At 43.6% G+C, this 26659-nt stretch overlaps 1 protein-coding gene across 10 annotated transcripts in view; it reads left to right on the top strand.

Moving 5' to 3' along the window:
* Positions 1 to 877: 877 nt before the first annotated feature.
* NGDN (neuroguidin) overlaps positions 878 to 26659 on the top strand; it is a 63213-nt gene continuing 37431 nt past the window's right edge. For 7 of the 10 annotated variants that reach the window (XR_011530444.1, XR_011530431.1, XR_011530435.1 and 4 more), the window contains exons 1-10: positions 882 to 946; positions 1312 to 1371; positions 1988 to 2059; positions 5033 to 5170; positions 5418 to 5502; positions 5586 to 5638; positions 5860 to 5983; positions 6072 to 6240; positions 7003 to 7159; positions 7303 to 7360. Coding sequence is in view for 2 of the 10 variants with exons in the window: in XM_008538205.2 (XP_008536427.1) it covers positions 935 to 946; positions 1312 to 1371; positions 1988 to 2059; positions 5033 to 5170; positions 5418 to 5502; positions 5586 to 5638; positions 5860 to 5983; positions 6072 to 6240; positions 7003 to 7159; positions 7303 to 7360; positions 7812 to 7831 (948 nt within the window). In the remaining 8 variants the exon portion in view is untranslated. Of the gene's footprint in view, positions 947 to 1311; positions 1372 to 1987; positions 2060 to 5032; positions 5171 to 5417; positions 5503 to 5585; positions 5639 to 5859; positions 5984 to 6071; positions 6241 to 7002; positions 7160 to 7302; positions 7361 to 7811; positions 7979 to 26659 lie in introns of those variants that run through there. The other 3 variants (XM_008538205.2, XM_008538206.2, XR_011530450.1) reach the window with 3 other exon arrangements.

The raw sequence follows: 26659 nt of genomic DNA on the forward strand, positions 1-26659 counted from the left end.
TACCCATCCAACTTATTCACCAGCCTGTGAGAAACAGAGTGAGCTGACACATTTGAAAGTACGAGAAAATATGAGGCGGGTATCATGAAATATGCACAGGCTGGGTTTGAACCAAGGTCTGCTGCAGACCCGTGACTGGGGTCAAGTCACGTAAATCTGAACTGGCTTCCTCCTTTGTAAAACGCACTCCCTTTGACGTTCACACACTGGTAGGAGTGTCGGGGCGGCATCTGGGGGTGTTTCCGCGGTGCCTCCCGGTGCACACGATGATGGCCAGTGCCCTGGTTTTTCCGTTTCTAAACCCTGGCTCTGGGCTTCTCTGGTCTAACTCTCCTATTTGCAGATGAAAAAGCCTCAGAGACCGAGTAGTCACATATGACTACTGTCACAAAATTGACCTAAGAGCACTGAGGTCTACGAGAAATCTCGCGCAGCCCGCGATGGAGCAGCAGCCAGCAATGGCGACTCCGCAACGCGGTCCCCTCAGAACGAAGCCAAAGCCTGTCACCTAGCGGCCGGTTCTGGCCACAGAAGGGAAAAGTCGTGAAAAAGGCTCTGGGTACTGCGGCATCCAGGAGCCAATACGCTCAGTTCACTCAGCTAACTCTTTTCTTCCATTGGGCCCCTTTAACTGTCAATCAACCACCTGCCCCGTTTTCATTGGTTTAGCTTCAATCATTCTACTCAACCTACTAATCACTTGCCTCTTTCCAAGAGCATCTTTACGTCATTAGATCGCCTCCTAAGTCTGACGAATTTAGCCAGTTCTCCTATTCCATTGGCTGGACCCGGCCCCTCCTCTCGAACATCCTGTTCGGGGCGGAAGTGAGGGAGTCCCTATTCCTATTGGCTTAAATTTGCAGACGGCTGTTGTCTATCAAGATAACTTCGCTGTCAGGAAGTACAGCCCCGGAAGGGGCGGGCTCATGCCAAGATGGCGGCGTCGGTGAGTGTCGCGTTTTATTTCTCGCGTTGCTATTGTGGACGTTTCCTTTTCTCTCTGCTGCTAGAGGCATATTATTGGCGCGAGGGAAGGGTAGTGATGAAAGTAGCTTTAGGAAGGCGACTTCCCTGGCCTAGCTGGGCAAAAGCAGTAGTAGGGAGACGGAACTGAAGTTAACGCTCCTCTACAGTAACCAGGAGGCCTGGCCGGCTGTGAGGCGAGGCTGCATGTGCCCCACCCGGAGTGGGAAGGCCGGGAAGTCTGGTGTGTCTGAAGGAGAGAGAGGGATTTCCACGTCAGTCGCCCCGTCTTTTCATTATCCTGGGGGAAAGAATGGGTTTTCTTTACTCTCCTTCTCCCTTCTATAGGGGGTGGTAGAGTCAGACCTGCAAAGTGCCGTGACACTTCTGAAGAACCTTCAGGAGCAGGTGAGTAATGTTACTCCTTTGGAATGGATCAGTCACGGATGGGCTTTGACTTTGTGTGCCTCGCCTTCAGACTTTGGTGACTTGGGGGCATATATTTGAATGCTACCAAATAGCATAAGAGGAAAATGATTTAAGGAAAACGTTTTTAGGTTAGAATGCAAAGTATTTGATTTCTGCATCCAAAGGAATAGAGACAACTCCGAAAAGAAAACTGAATCCGTTTCCTTCATTCTTAATAGCTAAGGACACCGATAGAGAAAAAGGTGATAGGATTTGCTCTTTGGGTGCTGGAAAGTATACATTTATATAATTCGATGCCTTGTAAGTTCAACCCATATAGATAAAGTTACAGTCCCCCCATCACCACTGTCCCAGTCCTTAGCCCCTCCCCATGGTTTCTTTAGTTTAAGAAGAGATGGAAGGGTTTTTTTACCTTTTGGAGAAGTATCAGAAACCATCTCTTCTATACTTTCCCAAAACTAGAAAGAAGATAGTACTGTACTTTAGGCAGTGTTTCAGATAACTTTTAGGCGGCATTGTTTAGCTTTTGCCCTTCATAGCTCACAGAGATGACTTGATATATTTTGGTAAGCTGTTTTATTTGGACTGATTTCAGGTGACGGCTGTAACTGCACAAGTGCAAGCTCTGACGAAAAAAGTTCAAGCTAGAGCCTTTCCTACAGAGAAGGTAAGTCCTACTTGAAGAGTAAGCATTCCTTGACTTGATGTTCTCAGCCATTCTTTCATCATAGATTTGAGTATCTTGTGTGTCCTAAGTGCTGGAGCTTCATAGATGAATAAGATCCAGTTGCTGTGCTTAAGTCTAGTGAAGACAGAACAAAGCAATAGGTATAAGCAGTAACAGTCATGTTACAGAGACATGTTGAGTGCTGTGCAAGCCAAGGAGAGAGATTAAATAATTAGCAGAGGAAGTCAGGGAAGGCTTCTCAGAGGAGGTAACAGGATTGTGAAGAATAAATAGGAGTCAGAGGGACAGAAAGAAACAGCGCATGCGTGACACAAATACTTGGAAGCATGGTCATGTTCTGGGGAAGGAGGTAAGTCATTTAGTGTAGTCAGATGTAAATTTTGTGTGTGTGTGTGTGTTTTAGGAGTAGGAAATAAGGCTGGAAAAGTAGTCACTCTGTGAAGGGCCTTGTAGGCCAACTGAGGAGTTAATATTGTATTTCATCTAACCTAAGATGCTGGTAATTAGAGACATACCAGTTGTTTTATATACTAGGAAAAAAATGCAACCTGTTGATCTATTATATAATGCTAAGGTACTGTTGATTAAAAGATGCATCCTGACTTCAGAGATATTAAAATATGAAAATGATGTGCATCTTAAAATTGAAATATGGTAGTTTTCAAATTAAGGTCTTAGAAAACCTTCTAGGGATCATTGGGTGTGGGGCAGTATAGGAGGAGGACTCTGGATCCCTCATATCTGTTTGAACTGGAACACTCTGGTGTTACTCATTTTATTTATTGAGCTTTAGTCCTAAGATACTATTTAAGCAAAACATGCCATCAGCGTGTGTGTGAAAATTAGCAAAAGTGTGAAAATCATTGTAGTAGCTTAATAAGAATCATTGAAGGATTTTTAAGCATGGAATTTACAGCAGATTTGTGCTTTAGAGAGATAGCAAACAGCACTTTAATATCTTCTCTTTTTGCCTTTTCTTTCTCATCATTAAATTTTATTGTCTTTTTACTTTTTCTGACTTTTTTTAATCTTTGCTTTTTCTTGCTGCTTTGTTTTTCTTTCATATGCTTGTAACCTAGTTTCAACTTGACAGTGCCCAAGCGTGTCTGAAGAGCCTACTTCTCAAATTCTTGGCTGTCTTTAGTCTGGGTGCCATGGTTTGGCCTATTTTTAATGCCTTTTTTTTTTTTTAAAGATTTTATTTTTTTCCTTTTTCTCCCCAAAGCCCCCCGGTACATAGTTGTATATTCTTCGTTGTGGGTCCTTCTAGTTGTGGCATGTGGGACGCCGCCTCAGCGTGGTTTGATGAGCAGTGCCATGTTCGCGTGCAGGATTCAAACCAACGAAACACTGGGCTGCCTGCAGCAGAGTGCGCGAACTTAACCACTCGGCCACGGGGCCGGCCCCTTTAATGCCTTTTTGAGATGGGCTTCCAGTATCTTAGATCACTGTGTGTTTATTCATTGAACAGATGTTTATTAACTTATCTTTCATGACCAAGACTTTTACAAAGTGTTTTACAGGTTACACGTTGCTCAAGCAAATATTATATAGTATATTCTTTTAAATAAAAGGAAGTAATCTGTGAGCACTGACTTAAGTTGTAGTTACTAAATAAATTTTTAACAAAGAGTCACGTTATCTTATTTGAGCCTCATAATTACTCTTTGGGGCAGGAAAGAAGTACTGTACATATTACAGATGTGAAGACTGAGATCATAAGGTTAAGTGACTTCCCAACATTTGACTACCAGATGCCTAATTCAGAACTTAAACTCAATTTGTCTGTTTTTAAATCCTTTGCTCATCCTTCTGTAGCACACTAGTGCTGATCTCAAGGCTTAACATGTTGGTTTAAAGATATCCAGGGCTTAGATGTTGGAGTCAGACTGAGTTTGAATCCCAGCTCTACTCCTATTACTCTGTAATCTTGGGCAGAATATTTAACTGGTCTGAAATAGGTCTTCCCAGGGCTGTGGACTTTTTCAGTTTTATACAGTCACAGTGACTCTTTTCTTCTTTTCTTTATTTAATATCTGTAACTTAAGTCAATGCTCACACATGTTACTTTGTTTTATTTAAAAGGATAAACTATGACATTTGCTGGATTTTTCTGCCTGTAAATATAATACACTTTTAATTTTAGAAAGTTTGGAAGATACAAGAAAGCACAAAAAAGAAAATTAAGAACTAATATAATCACCATTCTGAGATAACTACTGGGGTACATGTTTTGGAGATTATAGAAATTATATGTGTTTGATGGAAAAACACTTTCACAGTACAAGCACTCCATTTCTTCCTTTTCCTCATCTTGATCCCCAAGGGTAGCAGTTGTTAATTGTGTGTCATACTTCCTTCCCGCTTAATTGGAACCATATTAAGCACACTTTTAAAAAAACCTTGTGTTGACATGGACTGAATTGCATGTCTGCATGTATAGATCATTGTTTTACCTGTATCATGTGGTTCCATTGTATGGGGATAAAATCATTAATTGTTTTGATTAATTTAATTCAAAATTCAACAATGTGTGGGGACTGTTTTGATTGTCACAATTTGGGGGGCATCAGTGGGTAGAGGCCCAGGATGCTGCTGAACATCCTCCAGTTCCTGGACTGTGCACCACAACAAGGAATTAATTATCTGTCCCCAAATGTCAGTAGCTCTGAGGTTGAGAAACCCTGCAGTAGTCATTTTGGGGGATACTTTGATTTTCCTACTCTTACTCTCTTCCAGTAATCCTCTCAACTTTGCTTCTCTCGTGTTAGCATAATTTTCTCTCTGGCCATTTTAGGTACAGCCACGTCCTTGAGACTACTCTAAATGCCTTATATGAACTGATTGGGAAAAACTGGAACTTGGAAAAAATTATCCTGTTTCTCCTAGGCTCGCCTCGTGATTCTCTGGCTCAAACTGAATTTGCATCTCTTACGGTTTTATTCAACTCAGGGTCTCAGCCTCTTGGAAGTGAAAGACCAGCTGCTGCTCATGTACCTTATGGATTTGAGCCATCTCATCCTGGACAAAGCCTCAGGAGGGTCTCTTCAGGGACATGCTGCAGTTTTGAGACTGGTGGAGATTCGCACAGTATGAAGCATTTGGCATTTTAGAGTTCTAGGTTTCCAAATCCTGAACTCCAGGACTGTCACACAATAGCTCTTATTTAAGTGGGTGTTCTTATGTTTAAGTGAGGAAACCAAATGGAAAAAGTATTTTTCTCTTCATTTGCTGCACTTTGCATATTTTAGGTGCTTTATCTGTCAACTTAATATAGGAACTCTGGTGTGTGCTTAATTTTGGGAAGGGAATGTAATCCTTTTTAACCATGTTGTAGGTTTTAGAAAAGCTTCGTCCCTTGGACCAAAAACTGAAGTATCAAATTGACAAACTGGTCAAGACTGCAGCAACAGGCAGCCTCAGTAAGTGGGGGAAGCTATAAGGTTATGTGGAGACCATCATAAAGATCCAAACCTTAGAAAATCACTTGGGTTTTTTGTTTCAGGTGAGAACGACCCCCTCCGTTTTAAGCCTCGTCCCAGCAATATGATGAGCAAGGTAAGGGGTTGCATTATCCTGGTTTTCCTGAGGAAGCTAAGCCTGAACGAGCCTCCTGGTGATCCTGGGTCTCCTGGGATTTTCTTATTACTATTGATGCCCAGCTTGTGCCTTAAGACATTGAGTATTCCCACCTCCCCAGGTTACTCCAGCTTTGGTTTTTCTTATCACTTGTGTGACTAACACTTCCTTAGTTTGTGGACATTATGTTCCCTTTGTAGTTGAGCTCTGAGGATGAGGAGGAAGATGAAGCAGAGGAAGGCCAGTCTGAGTCTTCAGGAAAGAAATCTGTAAAAGGAACAGCTAAGAAATATGTTCCACCACGCTTGGTTCCGGTACATTATGGTATGAACTGTGAGCAGCTGCCTCCTCAGCATGAATTGTGTTTCTCTTCTCTGTTCTGGGATAACTCTTGCTGATTTTTATCACATAGATGAAACGGAAGCTGAGCGGGAGAAGAAGCGCCTGGAACGAGCCAAGAGACGGGCACTGAGCAGCTCTGTCATTCGTGAGCTTAAGGAACAGTACTCAGATGCTCCAGAGGAAATCCGTGATGCTCGGCATCCTCATGTTACTCGCCAGAGTCAGGAGGATCAACACAGGTTTGAGCCCTTCCAATTAGAAATTGTTTCTCCGCTGTAGAGACCTACCCTTGTGCTTTGGTTGAATTTAATTAAGTATGGTACCAAGAGAACTCACAGTATATAGAAAGTGGAGTGAAAAACTTGGAGTGACAGTTTCTAAGAATTAGGGGTTTGAGGTATAGAATAGGAACTAGGAAAAAAACCTTTTTTTCCTAATTGTTTAAGTTGAGCAACTGCTATATGAAGAAGAACATGCGCAGTTCCACCCAGTAGGGCTTTAAAATTCTGTATTATCACAGCTTTCACTTTTGTGCAGAGGGCAATAAAGGCAGGTTTTTGTGATGGCATCAACAGTGCTAGGTAAGTTCAGGGAAGAAAAGTAGAGAAGCAATTGTGACTTGAGTACAGATTAGTCAGCTTTGCTCAGGTGGCAGTCTCAGCAGTTGATAGATGTGAGTGAAAGGGCGTATGTAGGGAGTCCTGTTTATGGAGCTGAAATATGAGAATTTTATGATATAATAGTTTAAATATTCCTTTGGATAGGCTGTGAGTTCGTTTCTAGGGAGGAAGGAAGTTCTGGCACAAAGAACGTTTCATTGAGGAAGCTCAGCATTGAGCATTCAGTATGTCCTTACTAAATACCATATTGATGTGCTATGAAATTTCTTGAGAACTGTCTGAACAAGGGATGAGTAAATACCTGGGCTCAGGTTCTTGGCTGCAGCTTTCTGTCTCTGTGGACTGAGTGTGCTGGAAACAGTGTCTGTATTTCTCTGGCAGGATTAACTATGAGGAGAGCATGATGGTGCGTTTAAGTGTCAGTAAGCGAGAGAAAGGACGGCGAAAACGAGCAAATGTCATGAGCTCACAGCTTCATTCCCTCACGCACTTCAGTGACATCAGTGCTTTGACAGGAGGAACGCCTCATCTTGATGAGGTGAGATTGTGATACAGTGGTGGAAGGTGACGTTCGTGCTTTCGGCCAAGTGTATTAGGGGCTTGTTACCATGAGGAACTTGGGGAGAGACACTAACACTTGGAAGCACATTGCCATTCCTTCACTTTTCCGTCTGTCTCCAGGATCAGAATCCTGTTAAGAAGCGGAAGAAGATACCTAAGAAAGGTCAGAAGAAAAAAGGTCAGTGAATGGTAGGACTTAGGTGGTCAAATGCAGGGTGGGGAGAATGAACTAGGATGCCAACTCTCTGGATTTGCCATTCTGGGTCCTACCAATTCCAGTGGTTATCTCTTCCGTACTGGGCATTAATCTCTTTAGATGGGCTTTTATTTTTCTTCTTTCTGAAGCTGAAAATCAGCATCATTTACAAAAGAGATTTCTGGATTCCATCTCTCAGGTCCCACCACCCATTTGGGCTTCCTTAAGTACAGCTATAGAAGGATCGCTTGAAGGAACTGTTGTCCCATTTCACTTTCATTCCTACGTCTAGTCTTTTGTCCTGGGAGAACAGAGAGAGTACTGACTAGGGGACCTGCCCCTATTGAGCCTTTCTGTGTAGATATCCTTTTTTTCTGTCCCTTCAGCTTTTCCAGCTCTCTTTTGCCTCATTCTTGGTTTCCCTTCCTTTCAGGTTTTCGGAGGCGGCGGTGATTATGGGTGTACATATTTATATATATTTTTGTCATCCTGGGATGCTTCTAATTTCACTGTATGTAGGTTTTTTCCTTGGAATTCATTAATTGTTTGCCCTGGACATGTGGAAAGTTCTTTATTAATAAAAGTGATTGTACTTACGAATTGAAGGCCTTTTTGCACATGTATTGTATGACTGGAATCACTGGGTATGGGGTATTTTTGGTGAGAGGGTCATGAAAAGGGAAAGATGAGATTTTTGGGGAGTGAGTGAAGTTTGGCTTTATATAGTTTTCTTTGGTAATAGATTTTCCCCAGAAACTAGAAATTGGTTATTTAACCAAAAAAATTATTGTGAGATTAGAAAAGTATGGTAATCTCTTTGACCCCACATTCCTCTGAACTTCTGTATGATTTGTTATAATACAGGTATCTCAAATACATGGATGTTAAGTTTTATTAATGTATCTTTCTGGCCACCAGGTGGCATTAGTGGTTCAGGAAACCTTTGGCGCTTGACTATAATTAAAAGCGAGATAGAGCCGTTCCTCATCAGCAAGAGTTATTCTTGTCTCCACTTCTCTGAATGTTTTTCTTTCTAAAATAGCGTGAACGTAGTGCTGATCTTTGGTCAGTAGAGTGTATCTGGAGAGAATAGTACAGCAAATGAGAAGACTAGGTATAGTTTTGTGTTTTTCAGCCTCTTTGACCTTCTTTCAACTAAAACCTCAGTTTATCAGTCAGTAATGCCAGCCCTTTTACAAAGAGCTTGCAAAAGAATGCCAGAAAATAGGCAGACAGAAGATTCTTAGCTTGAAGACCAAAAGAATGAAAATTCTGCAGAAATACCAGCCCAAGTCAGGAGACTGGTGGGAATTACGAATCTGAGATCCTGTATTTTCCGGAGAATGACCTTCTCTGTTGGTGAGAGATCTCTCAGGCCTTAGATAATACAGGAAGTGAAAAAGGAACGGAACGAGAAGTTGAGGAGTCTGACTTAATTCATTGGAGTGTTTTTAAGGGCGTGGGGTCTCAGGAACACCTAATTTAGTGTCTGGCATTCCTGATCATTGTCATGGAGAGGGATATGATTTGGGTCATTACATCACTAAAACCTATTGATTCCGAATCCTATGGATCTGGATTTATACTGGTCTTCCCACTTGGGGCAGGGGTCTTTTCAGTCAGCTGCAGCCTGATAGAAAGTAGTTAGGAGACAACTTAGTACTGTCTTCTGTTAACTCTGGCCTTTAATTTTTCTCAGCTGAAAAATAAATGTGTTCGACTGAAGCACTGAGATTCCCTCCAAACCAAAGAGCCTAGAGCTGTTTTTCATGGATGACATCAAAATAGGTGTCTGGGGCCCCTAACTTTTGTCCCTGGCAGATCTGAGGGAGCCTGATGTGCCTAGGGCCTTCATACTTCTGTTTCCTCAAGTGAACCTAAGCAAAGAGCCACGAGAACAGATTTAGAGATTCCTTTCCCTTTCTGGCTGAATTAACTGGACAAGAGGTTCAGTTCAAAGGTGCTTTAATTAGTTAGGTCTTCCACATTAACTTCTTATTTAGGAATAGTAACTATTGCATTTGCTTCTAATTTATTAAGATTTTTGGATTATGGGACCTGCCAAGGGAAAGGAAGTGCCTTTTTTTTTAAGATCTTATTTTGTGTTATGTACTGACCTAAGTGCTTTACACTTGGTCCTTGTAAAATATATGCCATCTTTATTTTACTAGTGAGGAAACTAAAGACTTGGGTTGTTTGCCCAAGGTGACATGGCTGTTAAGTTAGAGAACCAGTACTTGGGGAACACAGAAGATGGAGGACCTCAGGTGGCCTGAGGTTTATGAAAATCTTCAAGGTTTTTCTTTAAGAAAAGAAAAAAAAAAACATTGGTAGGTAGATTATAACCCTTAGCTCCCCACTCCCCACTTCCCCCTTTCTATTTGAGAAACCCCAAGTTCCAGATACTATTTTGGCCTCTTGGTATAGCAGTGAACTGAACGGACAAAAAATCCCTGCCATTGTGGATCATATAATCATTCAATCCAGTCTTTTATCCCAGGACATCTTGTTACCCCTAGCCTTCTAGGTGACAGGCATTATTTGAAAGAATTTTCCAACAAAAAGAGGAATAATTTCTGAGAATATTTGCACCAGAGTCATCAAACAATGTTTAGAGTGCACTATTGACAAAGTTTTACATGGATTCTCGATGTTTGAAACAGACATAGAGGCGTGAGTGAGGTTACTTTGGTTGAGTGGGGATGGAGGGTTCTGGAGCTCCATCTTATGGCCCACCTTCTCCAAGATTTCTGAGAAGTGCGAGGGATCTTTATAGAATATAGTTTGAAAACCACTGTTAACAGTAGTAGAGCAAGGGAACTTAAGAATTTCAGGGTTTTTTTATAGCTGGTGGTGTTTGCATTTCTTTCTCCTATTTTTAGGCACAGATTCAGTTCTCTGATCATTTGGATCACATGAATGTCAGATTTCCTCAGTGCATTTCTAACAACAGATCATTTTCAATGTTCACTAAGTAATATCTGTCATTAGTGCACATCAGCACCTGTTTAGTTTTATCATGTAGTGGTAAGAGGAGTCTTGCCTTTGTTCTGGACAAATAATTTAGCATCTCTACCTTAGTTTTTTCATCTGAGGGAGTGGAGAATAGGGTTTGACCAAGGCTGTTTTTGCCTCTAAAGCTTTGTTTTATTGGAATTTTCTGAAAGCTTGGGGAAATGTTTGTCAGGAGTTCACAGCAGTCTTCATGGATACCTTATTAGAAAAATGTTTCATTTATGAGGAAACGATGACTTGATTGTGTCTGTTTTCAGCACCACGGAGAGTTCAAGTTGCCCCATCTCTTTCCTTATGTTGGGTTGGTGGAAGGTACATAGAGCTGTGTGCTGTAGACCTGCCCCTTTACAGAGCCCAGTTTATCTGTCCAGTCTCCAGTTCTGACTGGTGTGGATTCAGTCAGAGCAACAGTCCTGGGTGTCCCTGTCTTCCCTGGGATCTTTTAGGTGTGCAAACCTCAGGTTGATGTTTAGACTTATCCAGAGATTTGGCCAACTTGATGGAGTCATATGAGTGAAATCTGACTTCTGCTCTATTGGTAACAACATTCATATTGTGATGCACAAGATTTTTAACAGCCCTTGAGAAAGACTCAGTCTGTCCCGTACTCATTGCTTACAGACCCTTGAGGAGACTTAAAGTTGCTTTTCCATTCTTTGAGCTCAGCCTCTTTTTCTGCCTGTGCCATGGAGAAAGGCATCATTTCTTTGGCTCTCTGCCCAGTCTTGCTTTTGTATTTCTTTGATCTCATTGTTCAGAGGGTCGCAGAGAAGCCCCAAGAGCCATGCCTTTGCATGTTTAAGCTATTGATGCTTTTGAAATAACAGAGCATCGCTGTGTAAGAAGTGTATTAAAGGTCTGTCTTGAACAAATTTGGGTCAATAGGTGGCGGTAGTCACCTAGTCCCGAGGCCCTGACACCCCCTGAACACAAGCACATTTGATGGCCATTATATTTAAGGCTGTGAGAAAGGAGGTCACATTGAAATAAAAATGGGGAAAAAAAGTAATCTTTTTTGGTGGAATCCAGGAGATGCTGAAATGTGCTGGACTACTGTGGGGGTGTTGGATGGGGAAGATTACTGTCAGCTGCAAAGGGCACTGGTAGGAGAGAGTGGGGCCTCAAGATTTGGGGGAGTGCCGTGTGGGTACTAGGGCTTCTGAGAGGTAGAGTGAGACTGTTAAATGAGGACCAGTGCTGAAAGGATAGAGTCTAGGGTTGGGGATAATGGAGAGAGGGAGAGAGGTGGAGGCCAGAGCTGTGTAAAGGGACCATGGGAAGGGTGGGCTGTGATGGGGAGGACTGCAGTTAGAGGGGGAGGAGGAGGCTGCTGCAATACTGAGCCTGTCTAATGGGGGAGGGGAGGGGAGATACTGGTCTTTGCTGCAGCTGCATTGGCTCCCCTCCCCCACACTTCCCAAGGAGCCAGAGCAGTGCTGGCAAATCTGTCTTCATGTATTTATTATTATTAAAAATGTGACGGATCCTTCCTCCCTGGAAGCACAACAAATACCACTGAGCACATTTCTCTCTCCCCTCCCTCTGCAGAGATTTTGCATTCTCTCTTTCATTCTTTCCACCCTCCCCCCAGGTCTCTTTGACTGGTGGGGGGACCCTTCCCTTTCCTTCTCAGAGCTTGGTGGCTCCCTGGGGCTTTCTAATGATAGTTGGGAGTTTCATGGCAATGCTGAGAGGAAGCAGCTGAGTGAGGGGCATCCGTTGCCCCAGGGAGGGAGCTGTACTCCACCATCCAGTGGGGAGAGGAAATCACTTGGAAATAAAGATAAAATCCTTTCTCCAGCTAATGAAAGCAGAAGCAGGTGCACATGCTCATTTCAGTCCCAGCATTCCTCCCCTTTCATACCTTTTCTACTGCCTGGATTCTGAAGGGGAAACCCCCTTGGAATGGAAAAAGCCAGGAGTTCTCTGTCCTCCCTCCCTTACCTTGTTAAGTCCCTCTCTTCCCAGGAGAGCCATATAGAATTTATTCTTCTGGCCTGCATGTTATGTTACGGAGAGGTTTGAAGGGCAGAAGCTGTGGCTTCTCCCTCCCCACCTACACCCCAGACCCCCGTGCCCAGGTGGGGGCCTCTTTTGTTGCTGTCTGTAACCCTTCCCCATGCCCATAGGTGGTGCTGCTGTTGCTCTGTGAGCACGGCCCTCCTCCCCAACCCCATTCCTCCCCACCCCCTGGCAGCCTCCCCCTTTCCCCAGCCCTCCACTGCCTGATTGTTATTCCATCGACGTCTCCTCTACTGTTCCCTTCCTCAAATTAATTTTGTGGCGCTCTTTTTTTCCGCAGTGCCATCGTCCCCTCCCCCCTGCTCCAGCTTTCTTGCTTTCTCTATTTCTCTCTCTGTCTGTCTGCAGGGTTTCCATCTCACTCCCCTATCTAAAATCTACCCTCTTCCTTACTCCCTTTGTTTTTCTTTATTTCTTCTACCATTGGCATTTTACAGATGACTCTCCTAATGAAAGAGGCTGTGGGTGAGAGGGGGTTAGAGGAGAACAGGGTGAGGGGAACTGAGGGGTCAGTGTGGAGGGCTAGGTCAGGAGCATGACGAGGCTCTGTGAGGGAAATGAATGGAGATGGGAAAGCAAAGGTATCCTTTGCTGCCAAATCTACTCAGTTTCTGGATTTGGATAGTGAGAGTTCAGCTGGCAAGGGATACCATGTTATCTGAATCTGCAGAATTTGGTTCCACATGCTGGGAAAATGGGAGATACGGAGTCACAAGAATTCAGATAATATGGGCTTCATCCAAAAAGTTTTGGTGTAGATCACTAAGGATAGCTGTGCTTTTGTTATTCTGTATTTTGAAGACTCTGAAGGAAAACCATGCTTTAAAACCTGTTCTCTGGTCCCTCAGGTGATGTCCTGTTATTGATCTTTTGAGTCCTAAGAAGGTCCTTGCCAGGGCAGCTGTGACACCTGTTTGATGGGCACCCTGGCTGTCAGGTAGCTGCTGAGCACTATTCCGGCTGTAGGACCCCAGTTCACTGTTGTAGGCTGCTTCCTGCTTCTGTCATTCCATGTCTGTCCTTTATCTCAGCTGAGTTCACGTGGTTGCCCCATTCAGCCATAGCTCCCTTTATTGTTTAGTCTTTCCAGAATGTAGTCCAAACTCATCAGACCATTACCCTAGCTTTTGCTCTACTTTGCTTCTTAACTTTATCTGGAGCCTGCTCATTGTGTGACCAGTATAACCCCTGGGCTACCTCAGCAGTGTTGTTGATTGTAAAGTTATCCAATTTCTAGGATGGCTAGTTTTCGTCTTATTGAGTTATTTTTATGGATTAATAGCATCCTAGTAACTCCTTGGATAACAGTGCTGAGTCTTTGCCTTGTGTATGCCCTAGGAATTGAATTGTCCACAAGATGGACAGTTGGCCTCTTTCCTTTGTTCCTTGGTGGGAGGAGGTCTTCCTTAGCTTAAGTCCAGCCCCAGAATGACTGGCTTCCATTTCCCTAGCCTGTGTGAGTCAAAGCTGACTCCTGGACTAGGGACAGAGGCAGATTTGTCTGCACAGAAGAGCCCTGAAAAGAGCCACAGTGAAAAATGGGCTAGAAGGCCACACCCTTCATTTTATTGTCTGAGCCTTGGAGGTGCCTGTGGAAACCTCTTGCCTGCTCTTCTGCCCTCCTAAGGTGTGTACGTTGGTTGGAGGCGATGGGCCAGTGGCCTCAGCTGAGTTTCCTGCTGCCCTTTTCAGAGGCCTCTTTGTCCTATTCAAGGGACTCTAGATGGAATCGTGGACTCATGTAACATACATGATGATCCCTGTTAAGGTCTCTCTCTTAAAAGCAAGGCTCAATAAATACTCGTTGCAGTGACTGGTAGGGACTTTTCAGCTTTAGTATCCTTTTAGAAGAGTCATGAAGTTTTAACTATTTCTTCTCAAGGTGCTTACGGTGCTGTAGCTAAAATTGGTTGACTTTTGTTTTCTTCCTCTCAGGGCCTATAGGGGGAAGTGAACTGTCCTGAACTGTACAGGTAAATCATTAGCAGAGCTGGCATTAGGATCTATATCCTCTCAGACATCTGAGTCTGACTTTTTGGGTGACTACTCCTTGGAAGCCAGTGTTCCCATTTCATCCCAGAGTCACTGACAGCCTTGAAGCCAGCAGCACAGTTAGCTTTTGTGTCTAAGCCAGCCTTGGTTTGCCTGCTGAGGGAGAGCATCAGCAGTGGGAGAGCTGGGGTGTGCTGGCCTGGTGAGGTGCCTGGCTCCCCGGGGAGGGACTCGCATTCCCCTTGGGGTTCCACAGTCCAGCCTCTCAGAGGGGCCTCGGCAGTGCCAAGGTAGGGAATATCCAAAGCCCTGTTTTCTATTTCCCATTCCAGATTTAATTTGACCTTCCTGCTAACTAATAGACCCCCAAAGCCTTTACCCCCTCAAAAATATTTTGGGGCTGGATAGTACATGGTGGTGGATGCTGGAACCTCTGGAGTCTCCGTTCTCACCTTGCTGCTCATTTGCAACTAACTCTTCAGTCCCAAGACCGCTAGAATAACAAAAGCCTCCATCACCACCTGATTCCTCCTACCAGCACTGATAGTCCTAAATCTAGTGTAAAACCCTCATTGTGGCTATATTAAAATGTTCTTATAGTTCTTACCTGTTAACTAAAACCTAGACTAGAAAACAGGCTCTGAAAGCATTCGTGTATTTCCACTTTGAGCCTGTAGCAACTTATTCTGAGAACTGCTTTATCTCATCTGCCAGCCTTGGCTTTAGCCCCACAGCTGAGCTCTGGAGAATAAAAAGCCCCTGAGTTTCTACTTCCTCTCTCCCAATTTTGATTCACTCACTGCTAGCTCTTATAGGAAGCTCTAGGTGGTAAAGAGATCAAATCAGAATTCCCAGCCAGGAAAACCCTGTCTCTTAGCTACAATGACCCTTGTCTGCCATTGCGTTCAGCTCTATGGCAGTTAACACCAGAAAAGCTTCATCTGGTTTCACACCCTCCTCCTCCATTTCTTTCAGTCAAGTCTTATGTAATCTGTCACTGATGGCAGACTTCTTCTTGCCCTCCTTTATTCCCTCCTAAGGCTTTAAGCTCCACAGCTTCCTAGATGCCTCCCGCTAAACGGGTACTTTCTGAAACCCAGCCTTTCCTCTCTTTCTCATCCCTCAGATCCTCAAGTCAGTCCCCTAATGTATTTCCCTCAGAGTATCAGATGACACCCTTAGAGAGCCAGCTGGGTGCTGCTAAAAATCCCATTCCTCACCCATCTCCCCGCTGGAGCTCCTGGAATCGGATTCTGCAGCCTCCTGTCATCCTAGCCTCCTTTTCTGTTCATTTGGAAGCTTTTCTCCATTGCTTCTGATAAATTCCTGGTTTGGCAGAAATGTCCAGTATTTAGGAAGGTCCTGTGGGACGAGTTCCCTGTCTCCGGCACCTTAGTTGACCCTCCGAAGGATCTGCTCCTGCCCCCTCCCTACAGTGCTGCCATCCCTCTCTGCCTGGCCTAGGCTGGGCGGGGTCAACACGTGGAAGTCCTCTGCACAGACACTCCGGCCCTCTTTATCCATCTTGGGACACAAAGCATGGCTCTGCCCCTCACCTCCTTCTCTTCCTTCTCCTTTATTTATTTCTTCTTCTTTGCTTCTCCCACTTTTCCCTTCCCTTCTCACGTACACCCTTCATTCCTCTTCCTTTAAATCTCCTTCTTGTCCATTTGCTCACCGTCGCCCATCTGTACCCACTCCCTCCGCCCCCCATCTTTTTCAACAGCTGTCTTCCTCATTGGCTGCTCATGCTGAGGAAAAGCGTGGTATGGGAAGAGTGGCTGCAGAGTGGGTCCCTGGTTGTCGGAATAAGCTATCCCTTTTTCTTCAGAAGGATCAGTGGCTATCTTTTCCCATCTTGTCTTCAGTGGTCCTTAGGAGCCAGGGAACCCCAAGATGCTGGCTCTCTTTTGGGATGAACAAGCTCTCCTCTTCGCTTCTTCCCATGTTGAAGAGAAGAGGAGTCATTCGTTGTGATGCCCCCTTGTTTTGCTCTTCCTGAGGGTGGATCTGTCTGTGTTTCTCCCTCCCTTTCTCTCGTTTTCTCCCTCTTTCTGTCTCTCCTCAGCACAAAGCAGCGGCAGGACTGAATGAGCCTGTCTAGAGGCTCTGCCAGTCTATGCCCTTCACTTTTGCCCCTCCCCCCTCGCCGTGCGTGCTGTTGGGGGAGGGGGGGTGGAGGGCGGTGGCATGGTGCCAGCCAACCCAGAACCATCTGCGGTGCCTTCTGTACTGAGGCGGGCTCTGTCTCTCTCACCCTCCTCTCCCTTTCTTCCTCTCCCATTTTTAATTAGCTGCTGAATTAATTAAATCCCACATGCTAATTAACATTCCTACAGGGAAGGAGGCCAGGTCAGGAAAGAGGGGATGGTAAAGCAAGGCTTGTGTCCAGTTAGGAGACTTAGGGATGGGAAGGTGGGGGAGGGGACAGAGGGTTGATGAGGAATGAACAATCCAAGAGTGGAAAGAAACCTGAGAGAGGGAGGAAGAGATAGAGAAGGGAAATCATGGAGAGTAGAACCTATTAAACAGGAAAATAATTAGAATTATTAACATTGGGGAAATGAAAGTGTCTTGAAGCCTCTAAAGGCTAAAGGTAGAGCTCTGGGTCTCAAACATTAGCATGCATGAATAACCTGAGAAATAATGATACAGAAGATGCTAATTTACTGCCTTGAATGTCTTCTAAAGAAATAAATCTCTATTTTAATAGGAGTGCTTTAGGTTAAAAATGAAGGAGAACTTCCTCCTTGCAAGGCAGTGGCATGCTCTCCTGAAGGAACTCTTTGGGAGATAAATTCTTACCTGTCTAGAATGGTTAAAGTTTGCCCAAAGCCAGGGGAGGTAATGAACTTTGAAAGTTTTCTCTAGATAGACAAATAATAATCCTTAAGTGTATACTGTGTCCTGAAGAACCAAGAAAATCCAGGATGGGAAAATCAGGATTCCTTCTGTTCCCTTTCTTCATTGCATTCAGGGTGAACTTTGAGTTTGCTCTCTGTGGTCGTGTCAACTTTTCAGGGATGAGCCTTCTCTTCAAATCAGATAATTACTTCCCTGGGAGGTTTAGAGCACTGATTCCTAGTGAGGACTTCAGAAAGATGACTGCCTGATGGCTAGCATGGCTTCTGTCCTTGACCAAGGGGTGGAGGGACAGAAGAACAGCTGGAGTTACGTACGGAGCAGAAGAAGGGACGTTGGGTGTGAACTGACAAAGGTATGGCTGGCACCAAGGATTCCATTAAGGTCACTACTGTGGCTCAGCCTGGAAAAAGTGGGGCCAGCTTACTTGTCATTGCTTTTCTCCTCTGAAAAGTAATGAAAACTATATTCAGTATGGGTCTAAACCCCCTATCACGCTCCCCACCAAGAACTGAAGTCTGGAAGGAGTCCAGTGGGTTAGCAGAGCCTCCTGATTGGCAGCTACCCCAGTGTTTCCCAACCTTTCAGTCTGGAATAGACCAGGAGCAAGTACTGTCTTGTCTACACCCCTAGCCACCATGCACTTAGATGGCATTCCTTGCCTTTACTCGTACTGTAATGATTAATTCACTCAAAGATATTTGCGTATTGGGGCTGGCCCTGTGGCCGAGTGGTTAAGTTCACGCGCTCCGCTGCAGGCGGCCCAGTGTTTCCTTGGTTCGAATCCTGGGCACGGACATGGCACTGCTCATCAAACCACGCTGAGGCAGCGTCCCGCATGCCACAACTAGAAGGATCCACAATGAAGAATATACAACTATGTACTGGGGGGCTTTGGGGAGAAAAAGGAAAAAAATAAATTCTTAAAAAAAAAATTTGCGTATTAACTGTGCAAAGCATAGAGTATCATTAATTTCAGACATATTTATTAAGCACCTACTATCTGCTAGACACACTAGGCATTTGGTTAGATACAACGGTAAGAAATGAGATAGAACTGCTACATCTGAGGGGTTTATATTTTGGTTCAGGAAAAAAAAAGATGTATACAATGAAGTGCAGTAACTCACTCTGTATGTGTACAAATGCGTGTGAACTCCTCTAGCACTTATTGCCTGTGCTACTTTTGTGTCATCTTCTCTTGTTACTTATTCTTTGTTATGTATGTGTCTCATTTGTCCACAGAGATGGAGCTCCTTGAAGGCAGGAGCCCAGGGCTGCAGAGTGCAGGACTCACAGCAGTAGCCTAAAGCCTCACATGTTCACTATTCAGCAAACGTGTTGATTAACATACAGCCGTATATCAGGGCGTAACAGTTGCTTTAGAGTCTGTGACCTTCCTAGCTGTGGCAAATATCTGTCCTCTGAAGGGAGCTCTTATTTTTTAAAGTTACAAAAATATGACAGTGAGTAAGATAATTATGTGATGAGTAAGGTAGGTCACTCAACAGGACAGCAGTGCTTAGACTCCTCAGTAGGATTTGAAGCTGGTTCCTAAAGAGGCACAGGGCTGAGGAGAGGCAATGGAGTGCAGAGAAAAGGGCACAGGCTTGTTTTTATATGTATTGTATTTCGTTTAACTTTTTTATGGACATTTCCCATCATCTTCCCACTCCAAAATTATGATTAGGCCATTGTACACATGTGTACCCTGTTTTGTTCACTTAATATTATGCCAGATTTTCCTATGCTATTAAAAAATCAGATTAAAAAATACTTAACAAATATGTATTATCCCATTGTGGATATACCTTAATTTGTAAAACCATTTCTTATTGTTAGACATTTAGGATGTTTCCACATTTGTTGTTATTGTTGTTTCCTTCTATGATGGACACTCACGTCTTTATATATAAATCTTGCAGTTTTCTGAAATGGAATTTCTAGGGCAAAGGATAAAGACATCCATTCTAGTCTGTGGATCCAGAATGCATTAGATTCACCTGGGGGAGCTTATTTATTTATTTATTTTGAGGAAGATTAACCCTGAGCTAACATCTGCTGCCAATTCCCCTCTTTTTGTTGAGGAAGATTGGCCCTGAGCTAACGTCTGTGCCCATCTTCCTCTATTTTGTATGTGGGATGCCTGTCACAGCATGGCTTGATAAGCAGTGCCTAGGTCTGCACCCAGGACCCAAACAGGTGAACCCTGGGCCACCGAAGCAGAATGTGTGAAATTAACCACTGCGTCACCGGGCTGGCCCCACTTATTATTATTATTTAGTTTTTAAAAAGGATTTATTTTTTGAGTAGGTAAAAAATTCATACACTACAAAGGGAATACAGTGACATTTCCATCCACCTTTGTCCCTCATTTCCCTCCCCAGAGGTGTTCTCTGCATGTGTAAGCAAGCGCTTATAAAGTATAGGAGGTTTGTAACAAATAGAGATCATTCGATCCCACCTCCCAGAATTCTCATCCAGTCTGAAGTGGAACCTTGGAATGCCTCTTTTCCTCCTCAAGCTCTCTAGCTAATTCTACTGTGCAGCTAGATTTGGGAACCACCAAGTTAGATGAACTCTTGGGATCCTTTCCAGCTCTAAAATTTAATGACTGAAACTCACAGAATTAGTAATTTAAAAAATAATAATGATAAATGTTAAGACTAAATCATAATCAAGTGTCATAAAGATTCTCTTTGAAATGATCTCAGGGATCCAAGTTTTGATACTGAATTTATTATTTTAATACAAATAATGGCTTCCATTTATTGAGTGCTGATCTGTGCCAGGCTCTGTGGAAGATACTTTAGACATTCTCACTTAGACCTCATAGCACCCATGAGCTAGGTAATTCTTAAACCAAGTCTTTGGAAAGATTAAGCAGCTTGCGTGATCAAGGGGCCATTAAGTGGCAGAGTGAAGATTTGAACTCAGGCCTCTTACTCCAGGCTGATGTTCATTGCCCCCCACCGCCCACCTCCATCATGAGATTATACTAGGCCTAGTGTTTGGTAACTTGCTTTTTTCAATAAAAACATACCTTGAACATCTTTTGTTTCGTATATAAAGGTGATCTTTATATTTTAGTTCATTTTTAGGCTTTTTTTGAGTTATCATTCATTACCTGTGAATACATTTCTAAAACACATTTCAAACAATACAGATAAGGGATCTGTATCCTTGATCCTCACTCCCCAAATTCTTGTAACCACTGTTATCAAATTTGTGTGTATTTGGGCCCTCTTCTCTATATTTATGTATATACAAAAAGATGTGGTTTGGGAGTGTTTTATAGTTATTTTATTTTTACATAAATGGGAGCATACTATACATAGGTTTTCATAACTTGCTTGCTTTTTTTTTGTGAGGAAGGCTGGCCCTGAGCTAACATCTGTGTGAGTCTTCCTCTATTTTTGTATGTGGGTTGCTGTCACAGCATGGCTTGATGAGTGGTGTAGGTCTGTGCCTGGGATCTGAACCCATGAACTGGGACTGCCGAAGCCGAGTGCGCTGAACTTAACCACTATGCAACCCCTGTGACTTGCTTTTTTATCTTAATAATATATCTTGGAAATCTTTCCATGTCTCTACCTAAAGATCTTCCTCAATTTTTTTTACTGCTGTTAAAATTTAACTATAATGTCTATAGTTTATGTAGGTATTTCCCTAATGATGGGAATTATTATAAACACTGCTATTGTACAGAATATTGAATTATTTTTCTCATCAATTCCTAGAAGTAGAATTGCTGGATAGAATTTTTAAATGTTAATGGAGGCTGAAGTTGCCCTCCAAAAAGACTAACTCAGTTGATACATTCACCGTCAGTGATGAGAGGACCATTTCCCCTGCCAGCAACAGACACACTGCAGCTCTTCCCCTGAATTTGCTTTATGTTAATTGCTTCTCCTGGATGGTCTCTTGCAGAACAAGCCAAATATTGACAGATCTCTTTAGATTAAACTCTAGGGTAACTTTTCCCCTATTATTTCTGACCTCTGTCCTGGGCCTGTTCTCTGAGATACATAGACTTTTTTTTAAGAGTCTAATTGTCTAAATCTTGTGTCTCTTCTGGAGTATCCTCATACCTGTCTGTATCTCCCTTTTGCAGTCACTAATATGTCTGAAATGATTTAGGCATAACCCTGCGTACAGCCATGGCACAGGGAGAGGCAAGTTGAAGAATTACACAATACTTTGTTTTAACAAATTGCTTATTTTCTGTTTGAACACTTTCTTTGCTTAGTAGCTATTATTTTTCCCTATTTGTTGTTTGTTTTAGAATGTGAGTCAGGCTACCTTGAGTGGTAGCCCCGAAGGGTAGTTCGTCAAGAGCCCTCTTTTTTTTTTTTTTTTTTTTTTTGAGGAAGATTAGCCCTGAGCTAACATCTGCCTCCAATACTCCTCTTTTTGCTGAGGAAGACTGGCCCTGAGCTAACATCTGTGCCCATCTTCCTCTACTTTATATGTGGGACGCCTACCACACATGGCTTGACACACGGTGCCATGTCCACACCTGGGATCCAAACTGGCAAACCCCAGGCTGCTGAAGCGGAACGTGTGAACTTAACTGCTGCGCCGTGGGCTGGCCCAAGAGCCCTCTTGATTATAGGGCCGCATTGGCTAGCACCCAGAGTGAGAATGGGCTTGCCCTAATGATAGGGGCACAGGCAACTTCAAGCCCAACTGACTTTTGGGTCACATACACAGGATAAATAAACAACAAAGAAAAACAAACAAACAATACTAAAATTAAAGGAGAAGAAATAAACATTGCTGCGTTAGCAATTCAGTTGCCTTAATAGTTATTAGAGAAAAAATAAAGGAGATAGGCGAATTCAGGAAGCTGTTCCTTAAGGCCTTCCTTGATTTTTCTCCTGTGTGAGTAATGGAAGAAGAAATATGTGGAGCGGGTAAGAGGCTTCTTCCAGCCCTGGGGATCTAGGATCCTTGATCAATTTGGAGTGTTTGCCTCTGTGGCCATAGAAAGTACAAGTTGGGCAATTTAGCTTCCAGATTTTGATCTTGATGCCATGAACTGATGAATGAAATAAAAACTGACGATGAGGGATCATTCAACAAATTACAGAGCATTAGAGCTGAAAGGGAGTTTGGAGGTTATTTAACAAGGCATATGGCTTAGTGAGTTTTGGAGGCTGGAGAAAACCGACCTTGAAACTCAACCACTTCCCAGCTGCATAGCTTTTGGCAAGTCACCTGTTCTTTCTGAGCCTCAGTTGCTTCATTTGCAGAATGAAGTTAACAACTACTTCATAGGATTTTTATGAGATATAGAAATAAGTATGAAGGATTTCTTATAGTGCCTAGCATGTGGAAAGTACTTAGTGCATGTGGTTATCACATGGACCAGCACCCTCAGCTGCATCAGGAAACCAGCTCAGGGAAGTAAAGTGGACAGCCCAAGGTGGCAGAGCTTGTGAGTAGCAGAGCCAGGCCTTGGATTTAGATTTCTTGACTTTTAGCCCAGTTTCCTTTCTACCACTCTACAATGCAGTCTTTTGTCATTCATTCTTTATTTAAAAAAGAAAAAAACATGGCACCACCCCCCCCCCCCCAATACACATTCTTCTTTGTCCTTCTTTGTGTATAAAGAGATAATTGGGACAGGAACCCTACAGAGATACAGGATAGGAAGAAGTATTCAGTTGGAGAGACTTAATTGACCAGCTTATCAAAACTTGTTGCCAAGCTGGCAGTAAACCAGTGATCCTGGATCTAGCTCTGGCTGTAAGCACTGAGGAATGTACTTTGAGCTCCTCCATTGCCTCCCCCTTATTTCCTATTGTGCTTGCAGACTCTGGTTGGCCAGTATCCTGTTGGCCAACTTTTGTTTCCTCCTAACCAGGAGCTGCTGAGAGAGGAAAATGGCTGGTTGGCCTTTGGGATTTTTCTGTAATCTGCAGAGGGAAGAAGGGAGGAGGAGGTGAAACTGGAAGGTCCAAGGCTGAGAGTCCAGCCTCAGCAAAAAGATGCAAGTATCTGGAATCCTTGGCTCCCTTATTGCTGAATTCCGTGCAGAGATTGCCCTGGATAGGTGCCGTTAGTAACACTTCCCCGCTCTGCTTCCTGAGCTTCCATCAGGGACTGTTGTATCTTGTGCTGACTAGCATGGCTGCCAGATCCCTCTTCATCGTGGCACCCTGTGCTCTGGACCTTTACCTGCCATTCTTGATCATATTTTATTTTTTCCTACCCCCATTCCTAAAAGACCTTATTTCTGTCAGGAGACAGTGAATAAATGAAATCAGCTAATCACTGCTAATTAGCTTGATTTCTCATGGTGTCCTTCCCAGGTGACATAATGACTTAACATGGGTAAGAGAAGCACATCTGTCTGCAGAAGGCCCTGAGGGAATGATTCCAGACCTGGGTAATTTGGGCAGTATGGTGTCTGGAACAGGTAGCATGTGCTAGGCATGCACTAACTCTTTCCAAGCACTGCTTTCTGTATTAGGCACAGTGCTAGGTGCTGGGATAAGACACGAGCCCTCTTATGGAGGAGTTCGCAGTTTGGAAGGCAGTCGGGCGTGTTCAAATAGTCATGATATAGGGTGTGCTCTGGAGCAGGCCGTTTGTGTAAGGTCCTATGTAGGATCAATGAGTGGATCCGTTAGACATGTCAGGGAGATTTCGGGGCCTCAGTCTGGGCCTGAGTGGTAGTGGTACAGGGCCTGCACTTTCATTGTCTGTGGACTCAGTATCACGTGGAAAGCTGATACTATGGTGGAGGCACAACTCTTCAGGGGAGTTAATACTGGAACAAGCACAGCCTTATGTCTAAGGAATTTTCTTGGTGGAGCAGAAGCCTTGATAGCATTGTTCAGTCACACCTAGGTGTACGGACAGTCTTTATCTGCTTTCATCCACATCTGGCGTGGTGAAGTGGCAAGAACTCTCACAGGGGAATAATAAGTCAAGTCCTAATTTTCTTACCTAGAGCTGGATCAGTTAATCCATAGCTTTGTTGAGTACCTACCATGTGCAAGGGGAGAGTGTGGGAATCAGGCATATAGACTCCTTTCCTGACCCCAAAAGCCCATGGTCAAGGTTCAGGGCAAAGCTTGCATGGCCTAAAAAGGAGGAAGGAAAAGCGATTTAGTAATTATTGTTAAAACAACTTAATGGCAAGAATTGAATTATCTATAATTACATCTTTTTTTTTTAATAGATACTCTGTAGCTCCTTCCTTGGAGTGAGGTACTTAGCAAAGCCCTTGATAAATATTACTTGATTGACTAGGATTTGTCAGTGAAAGGAAAGCCGTTTCTGAGGACCTTGGTGAAGTGATGTTTTATCACTTAAAGAAACAAAACTCCCTCAGCTCTTAAATGTGTCCATAGTGCTCTAGAATCCTTGGAGGGAGATGGTGAACTAAATGCAAAATGCCATCCTTAGTCTGGCTCATGCCGTTGGGAAATCCTTATCCCGTTATGAGATATGAGCTGCCCACGGCTTCGGTCCAGGCCATGTAGGGTAGAGAAAAGTACTCTGGACCATGAGTCAGAAGACCTGGGTTCTACTCCCTCTTCTTCCACTTACCAGCTGGCTGAATTTGGGGGAATCAGCCTGTCTTTCAGTCACCTCATCTGTAAGGAGGGAATAATATCTACCCCACATTGTATATAGAACAGGAAATTTCCAAAGCAAAGCTTAAAGTGTAATGTGCTTATATCCACAAAAACACTTTGCTCAGAGGCATTCAACCTCCAACCTTCAGGCAGGTCCTGAAGTATCACTATTCTACAGATGACGTAACTGAGGCCTAGAAAGGCCAAATAACTTGCAGATGATGTTTTGAGCTGATTTTATCTTTGTTTCAGAGAAACGTCTTTACTCAAATGTCACCTTCTCTGTGACCACCCTATTTAAAATTGCCCCTTGCCACTCCCTCTGTACACACCCCTATCCCCCTTCCCTGCTTTGTTTTTCTCCACAGCATTATCACCATTTAACATATTATATATACTTAGAGGTGGCTTACCTACTGAACATTGCCTTGTGGTATGTTGTAGGCTGGCATTTCAGAAGCAAAGGAATGAAGTGTAGCGATTAGAGTGAGCCCTGGACATTGTGGGTCTTGGGTCTTGTCTTCTGGCTGAGAAGGAATTCTGCCAAGTAGAAGGATCTTGGAAATCTGCTTAGCTGGGTTCAGCTTCTAAGTCAAGGATAAAATTAGTAGTAGATAATGTTTGGAAGAAGAGATCTGAGAGCTAGGAGTCAGGTTCCTTTGCTCTTGTGCTTGGTCCTGGGTTCTGTCATGCTGGGGAGGCTAAGAGGGTTCTGAGGGCTCAGGTTCCCTAGAGCAAATTCTCCTATAGGTTTGTCCAGTTAGGAATAAGGCTACTATATTAAAACTTCAGGTTTATGCAAGATATAATGATTAATGATAGAAGGATTATTTACTTATAAAAGGGTTCTGGGCATTGATGTGCTACAGGTGACAAAACCCTGGGCTGCGACTTAGCAGCCCTGGGTTCCAGTCTTGGCTTTGCAGCTAATTTTCTGGGTGTCCTTTGGTAAGGTACTTAACTTCTCTAAGCCTAGCTTTCCCTTTTTCTCTCTAGGTTGTAAGAATTGTGTGAGATCATAGGTTTAAAAGTCTTTAAAGCCCATAAAAGAAGGAAGGAAATGAATATTAGCATTTATTAGGTGACTCTTAAGAGCCAGCCATAGTGTAAGATTTTTTTTTTTAAGATTTTTAAATTTTTTTCCTTTTTTTCTCCCCAAAGCCCCCCAGTACATAGCTGTATATTCTTTGTTGTGGGTCCTTCTAGTTGTGGCGTGTGGGACACCGCCTCAGCGTGGCTTGACGAGCAGTGCCATGTCCGCGCCCAGGATCCGAACCAACGAAACACTGGGCCGCCTGCAGCGGAGCACATGAACTTAACCACTCGGCCACAGGGCCAGCCCCTAAGATGTTTTTTCATCAGGAAAATTAGCTTAGTTAATCCTCACAACCACTTGGACTATTTGGTAACCATTTTGCAGATGAGGGAACTGAGGCTCAGCGGGGACTGTCTTCAGAGAGTCAGTAACTTTTTCAGGGTTTTGGGTCCACGGCATGAGCTTCTTCCTCAGGTGTGGGTCTTTGCCCTCAAGAGACTTCCAAGTGACCCTGCCGTGGTGGCTCTGTGGAACACTGCTGTTTGTCCTGGCGTGATTCTCTACTGAACTTCAAGATGAATAAAGAAGTAGTTTCTGTTGTTCAGTGACATTAAAATGGGGATCATGAAACGTAGCAGTCCTAGGCAGTGTTCTGGGTCAGCAGCCTGGGTGGGTTAGCTTAGAGTGGTCCCAAGGTCTTGAGCTTTGCCCACACCCAGTGGACCTCAGCATTTGACCTGTTGACCTCTTCTTTTTCAAACT

This window comes from Equus przewalskii, chromosome 1, assembly GCF_037783145.1.
Source record: "Equus przewalskii isolate Varuska chromosome 1, EquPr2, whole genome shotgun sequence".
Taxonomy (NCBI): domain Eukaryota; kingdom Metazoa; phylum Chordata; class Mammalia; order Perissodactyla; family Equidae; genus Equus; species Equus przewalskii.